Raw genomic sequence first — 6,250 nt, forward strand, 5'->3', positions numbered from 1 at the left:
CATCTTCACAACAGGGATGGATGATGGTATTGTCTATAGAAAAAACTGATGTGACTGTTACATAAGCAAATACTGTATATGTAAAAGCATGTAACTCAGCCCAGGTACTTCTTTCTTCCTTTAGACCAGTGGTTCTCTATTCTAACTGAACATTCAGAGTCACCCAGGGAGCTGTTAAAAAATACCAATGCTGGGGTCACATTTCAGACCAATTAAACAGAATCTCTAGAGGGTGGTACTGAGACTTCATTTTTTGTTTATTAGAGTTTTTTTTTTTTCCTTAACTTCCTAGTTAATCTAATATACTTTAGAAAATGTGGCAGTTATCACCCATTCATTCATTCGTTCAAGTGTTTAGGATTTCAGCCCCAAGGAGTATAGGCTTTTATTATAGTATAATAAAGAGTTCAGAACTGTGACTACCCAGACATGGCTGGGTAATGGTCATTCCTCACTTTCCCTCCTCTTTAGGACTACTTCCCAGGACCCAGCCTCCTGCCATGTCTGATCCCATCACACTGAACGTTGGGGGCAAGCTCTACACGACCTCTCTGGCAACCCTGACCAGCTTCCCTGACTCCATGTTGGGCGCCATGTTCAGCGGGAAGATGCCCACTAAGAGGGACAGCCAGGGGAACTGCTTCATTGACCGAGATGGCAAAGTATTCCGCTACATCCTCAACTTCCTGCGCACCTCCCACCTGGACTTGCCAGAGGATTTCCAGGAGATGGGTCTCCTCCGCAGGGAGGCGGACTTCTACCAGGTGCAGCCCCTGATTGAGGCTTTGCAGGAGAAGGAAGTGGAGCTCTCCAAGGCAGAGAAGAATGCTATGCTCAACATCACGCTGAACCAACGTGTGCAGACGGTCCACTTCACTGTGCGTGAGGCACCACAGATCTACAGCCTCTCCTCCTCCAGCATGGAGGTCTTCAACGCCAACATCTTCAGCACCTCTTGCCTCTTCCTCAAGCTCCTTGGCTCCAAGCTCTTTTACTGTTCCAATGGCAATCTCTCCTCTATCACCAGCCACTTGCAGGACCCCAACCACCTGACTCTGGACTGGGTGGCCAATGTGGAGGGCCTTCCAGAAGAGGAGTATACCAAGCAGAACCTCAAGAGGCTGTGGGTGGTACCTGCCAACAAGCAGATCAACAGCTTCCAGGTCTTTGTTGAGGAGGTGCTGAAAATTGCTCTGAGTGATGGCTTCTGCATTGATTCTTCTCACCCACATGCTCTGGATTTTATGAACAATAAGATTATTCGATTAATACGGTACAGGTAAAAAGGACCCTAGCAGCATTGGAAGGGTGGAATCACAAGAAGTTCCATGTCTTCCAAGATCTCAGAAAAAGTCCCACCAGTGGTGTGAGGCAGGATTCTATACTAATATGTATTAATCACATACAGGACTTGATTTCCCTCATGATGTAGTCCACCTTTTGGAATCCATGTGTCCTCTGAGCAGAAAAACCTTTTTCTTGCTGTTTTAAGCTGGAGATGGGCAATTTGTTATGACAGTGAAGAGTTAGCTGACATAAGCAAGGGAGGCCACAGCAGGACTCTCTGACTGGGACGGGGAGCAGCAGTTCTTTCATGGTTTCCATCTCTCTGTGGACCATTAGCCAGTAACTTGTTTACCTGTCTGTAAAAATGGCCTGTAGCAGAGGGGATGGAGTGAGAACAAGAAGTTCACTTCAGTTTCCCAGGACACAGAGTACCCGGAGGTTCCCATCACACCCACTCTCCATCCCTGGGATGGGTCCAGGCCTTGGCCTAGGTAGATACCTAGGAGATGACCATGTTTGGTTCCTTAGAAATATGCTCCTTGGAAATGCATGTGGCCCCCACAGAGGAGAGATTTGAGCTGTGGAATGGCCTGGAGGACCAAGCACCAGGCAGGGTTCAGAAGGTGGAGCTATCCCTCTTAATTGGGCCAGGTCTTTGCATTTGGGGATTTCTGGCTTCAGAAATAGGCTGCTATTTCATGTGAAGATCTGAAAGTATCTGGAGTCAGTGTGACGAAAGGCACTTTGTGTTCTGACCTGTTACCTGACTTTTGCAATCTTTTTTCCAAAATGTGAGTATGATTGAACTGGCCATTTTTAACAAATATATTAAGGAATCTCAGGGTTGGAAAGTCATTCAAAGGTCACTTCGTCCTCCCCTACCACGGGCACTCTGATGAGCACCATTTGCAGGTGAGCGCCTCTCCCTTACCTACCAAGTAATCGCCTGTCCCTGCTCGCATACCTCCAGTGACAGGAAGTTTGCCATCCCCAAGGCAACCCCTGCCAGAGTTGGACAGCACTTCCTCTTAGAAAGTTATTCTGTATTGAGCAGAAATTTGTGCTCCTGCCACTTCCATTAGCTGGTCTTGGTTCCAGGCCTTTCTTCACACACAAATGTGTGTCTTCTTCGAAACAGTCACCGTGAAGCCAGACGCTTATTCTGAAAATATTATTTCTCTTCCATCCCCTGTCAGCCAACCCCATTTTGTTAGGGGTTTGCCTCGTTTATGACCTCCATTTCACCCATCTTCCTCGCTGGCCATGACTCCACATGCCTTCTGGCTATTTCTGTTGGAGAATGAAGATTTGATGCCCCTGAAGGGATCCAGAGAGAGGGAGACTAGGATCTTGAAGGGCACTATGCAGCAAAGAGCCCAGGAGTGGTCTGAACAAGATGGTGCACTTGGAGTAGGTGTCTAGCCCCTCAGACCCTGCCCTGAAGGAGGTGACCTTCCACTGCATTATTGTTTCTGGACATAACCGATACATAGGCCTCCTTGGTATGAAATCCATGACAAGAAACCCCAAGCCACCACTTCTCAGAGGATGCTGAGCAGTGCAGGCCTCAGAACTGCACATTATGATTCATCCTTAGAACAACTATGGCCTTGGTAGTGCCTGGAGTCTTCCCTACTGGGGAGGGCCCCTCAGACAAAGCCAAGGAAACGTGGTGACACAGGTGCCCACGGAAGATAGGCCAAGTAAGCAGTTTCCCATAGTTATGTGCTTTGAGTGGAGAGGTTGTATGCTGGGCCTTGGACAAGGCTGGGTCTCTTGGGCAATAAAGGCCTTTTCCCAGGTCAGTGGGATCCAAAGTTCTCTGTGACAGCTGCCCCAGGCCACCAGGCTGATGGTACTCAGGGAAACCCCTCAGAAGAACTCAGTTTAGACCAGACAAAAGAAATCATGACCACGATCAAGAGCTTGGGAAAGAAACTTCATCCATCACTGCTGCCCATTTTTCTCTCTGTAAAACTGCTCTTTCTCCAGCTTTTTGGTGCTTCCTAATTCAAGCAGCTTGACTTTAGAGAAAGTACGGGACCTGTGAAGCCACTAACATGCTGTGTGACTTTATGCAAGTCACTCATCTCACTGAGCCACCTCAATTTCTTCACTTGTGAAATAACAGTAATATGTAACCCTACCTACCTCACAGGGCTGTTGTGAGGAGCAAATGAAACAATGTATGTGAGAACACAGTATAAATGATAAATGATTATTACTATTTTTTGTCTACTTAAAGGGGGACAGTGGTGGTTCATTGGTCAAGCTCTTGCCTTTCACTCCTTCCATGTGGAAGACCTTGGTTAGTTCCTGGCCAACACACCTCAAACACAGCCACCACCCATCTGTCAGTGGAAGCTTGCATGTTGCTATGAAACGGGACAGGTTTCAGCCAGGGCTTCAACTGGTTCATTCCAATTTAACCCCTTGTTGAGAATTTGCATTTTTACCCAAATACACTGAATCAGAATGTACATTTTAGCAAGAAGGGTGATTCTTGTTAAAACGTAGATTCCGATTCAGTATATCTGAGGTGGAAAAGCAAATTCTCACCAAGGAATCAAACCGAAATGAACCAGTTTGAAGCCTTAGTTTCAGCAGTTTCCAGATTATGATGGACTAAAGGAAAAGTCTGGTGATGTGCTTTAGAAAAATCATCCCGCGACAACCTTCTGTGTCACAGCAATCCAAGACCATTGCCGTGAGTTGGGAGCCAATGCAACTGCAGGTAACAACATAAAGGAAAAAAACTGACCTTTGGTTTGGCTCCATCACTTGCTATTTATCCTTGGACAAGTCAGTGAGCCCCTCTGAGTTTGTTTTCATAACAGTCACCACCTCCCAGTGTTACACAAATGAGTTAGTGTATATGAAAATTCCTAGCAAGGCTTTGAACTGATTCATTCCAGTTCCACCCCCTGCTGGGAATTTGCATTTCCACCCCAGATGCACTGAATCAGAAATTACCTTTTAACAGATCCCCCAGGTGATTCTTGTGTGTGCATAACAATCTGTAAGATTCTGATTCTTAGACAGGGACATTTTTGTCATTGTTGGATGCCGGTGAGTCCATTCTGACTCATAGCAACCCCGTGTAACGGAGTAGAACTGTTTATAGGGTTTTCTAGGCTGTAATCTTTATGTCTTGGTGGCACAAAAGATAAGCACTGGACTACTAATGGTTGATGGTTCAGACCCACCTAGCAGCTCCATGAGAGAAAAGACCTGGCAGTCTGCTCTCATGAAGATCATAGCCTGGAAAACCCTGTGGGGCAGTTCTAATCTGTCACATGCCATTGCTGTGAGTCAGAATCAACTCAATGGTATCTAACGACAACACATCTTTACTGGAGCAGATTGCCAGGTCTTTTCTCCTGTGGACCCAGGTAGATTCAAACCTCTGGTATTTCTATTAGCAGCCAAATGTGCACCACCAGGGCCTGGCACATAGTAGCTCAATAAATGTTTACTCTTTCAGGAAGTAATAAGGAAAGACTGTTGTGTGTGGACTAGGAATCCCAGGAGAATACAAGTTAAGTCCTCAAGAGCACTGAGTGTGTAGGCCCTACGGGTTGGAATAGCCAAAAATCTATCTGTGGAGGGAGCTTAAGGGTCCACACAAAATGCTGTGGGAACTTAAGAGTTCAATTCTCAGAAGGGACTTTATGGATGTTAGAACTGAGTCTTTCATGGTAGTTTGGCTTTTGACAGAATGTGCTGAGGAGGGCACCGTGGGCACAGGAAGGAAAGAGTAGAGGCCTAAAAGCCAGGCTCCAGAGGGTGGTTCCAGGAAGGAGTGTTCATGCACAGCCACAGAGCAAGGGAGCGAAAGGTGGTGTGTTCAGGGCTATCTCATTGTGTACATATCTAACTTAGGTGAGTTCAGCCAGCCACAGTGAGAAAGGATGCTAAGTGTGCAGGTAGCACCATCCCGGTGGACGAGTATGAAATGGGAGGCAGATGCCTCTCTTGTCAACCCCTCACTGTCCTGAGTGAGACATGAGAGTGATTCCTATGATATTCAGTTTATCCTTTTGCAATCCCAAGAGTCTTATCCCAACTAAAGGCTAATTCTGGGCCTACATCACTGGTAGCTCTATTCCTGCTACAAGTGTGGTCCCATTCTTGCAGAGGGACTGCCAGTGAGGATGCTCACGGGAACTGGAAGGCACATTTATGTGACTGTTTCGTGAGGCCCAGTGCCAAGCCAGGTACCTGCATCCTTGAAGACCAACACTGGCTGCCTCTCAGCAGGCAGGGCCTGTAACTTAGGCCATCTCAGACATTACTCCTTAAGACCTCATACCTTCAAGACCACCAGAAGCCCTTTTCCCTGTTATGCAGAGCCAAGACTTGTGATCCTATCTTCTGCCTTTGAGCAGAGCTCCCTGTGCAGGGCTGGGCCTGGTCACCTGTGGCCTTGGGCAGTCTCCCTGTGTCCATACCTCAGTGCCCTCCACACAGCACCGTAGCTCATGATGTGGTCACAGCACTTATCTCATAGCTATGGAGCCCAAAACATAGGGCTTTCTTTTGCAAATTACTCCTAAAACAGGCTGCTGTGAGTGGGGCTTTGGCCAACGTCAGTTTTGGACCAATTTCTTGGCTCCTGTGGCCAGAGCACCAGCCCATCCCTTTCCTGAATTGCCCTTTCTTCACACTGACCACTTGCCCCTGACTGCCTGTGTCTCAGGGGGCTCTGAGCTGATGGGGGTGGCTTGCAGGGAAATGAGATCCTGTGATCATCTTGCAGAGCAAAACAACCTTGATAAGAGGCCCAGCAAAGGGAGGAGCCAGGGCTTCTTTCCAGACCCTGCAGAGCCCCGGCTCTGGCAACACAGTCTGCCCAAACAGCCCAGATGACCGCATTCTCCTTCAGAACCTTTGGGACAGTGTGGCACCAACCAGAGCTGTGCAAACAGTCTGGGGCACAAAGACCAAAGGGGGTCTTGTGGAG

General features: G+C 47.6%; 1 protein-coding gene across 1 annotated transcript; it reads left to right on the forward strand.

The window, feature by feature from the left end:
* The first annotated feature begins 500 nt into the window (after positions 1-500).
* On the forward strand, positions 501-1,283 carry KCTD21 (potassium channel tetramerization domain containing 21). Its single transcript, XM_007940894.2, has one exon. It carries the CDS (start codon positions 501-503, stop codon positions 1,281-1,283), a length of 783 nt encoding a protein of 260 aa, XP_007939085.1.
* Positions 1,284-6,250: the final 4,967 nt, after the last annotated feature.

The sequence above is a fragment of the Orycteropus afer genome, unplaced genomic scaffold, assembly GCF_000298275.1.
Source record: "Orycteropus afer afer isolate SDZICR_OR568_19922 unplaced genomic scaffold, OryAfe1.0 scaffold00074, whole genome shotgun sequence".
NCBI lineage: Eukaryota > Metazoa > Chordata > Mammalia > Tubulidentata > Orycteropodidae > Orycteropus > Orycteropus afer.

Excerpts from the sequence above, each read along its gene's own strand:
- KCTD21 (XM_007940894.2), top strand. The coding sequence starts at position 501 with ATGTCTGATCCCATCACACTGAACGTTGGGGGCAAGCTCTACACGACC.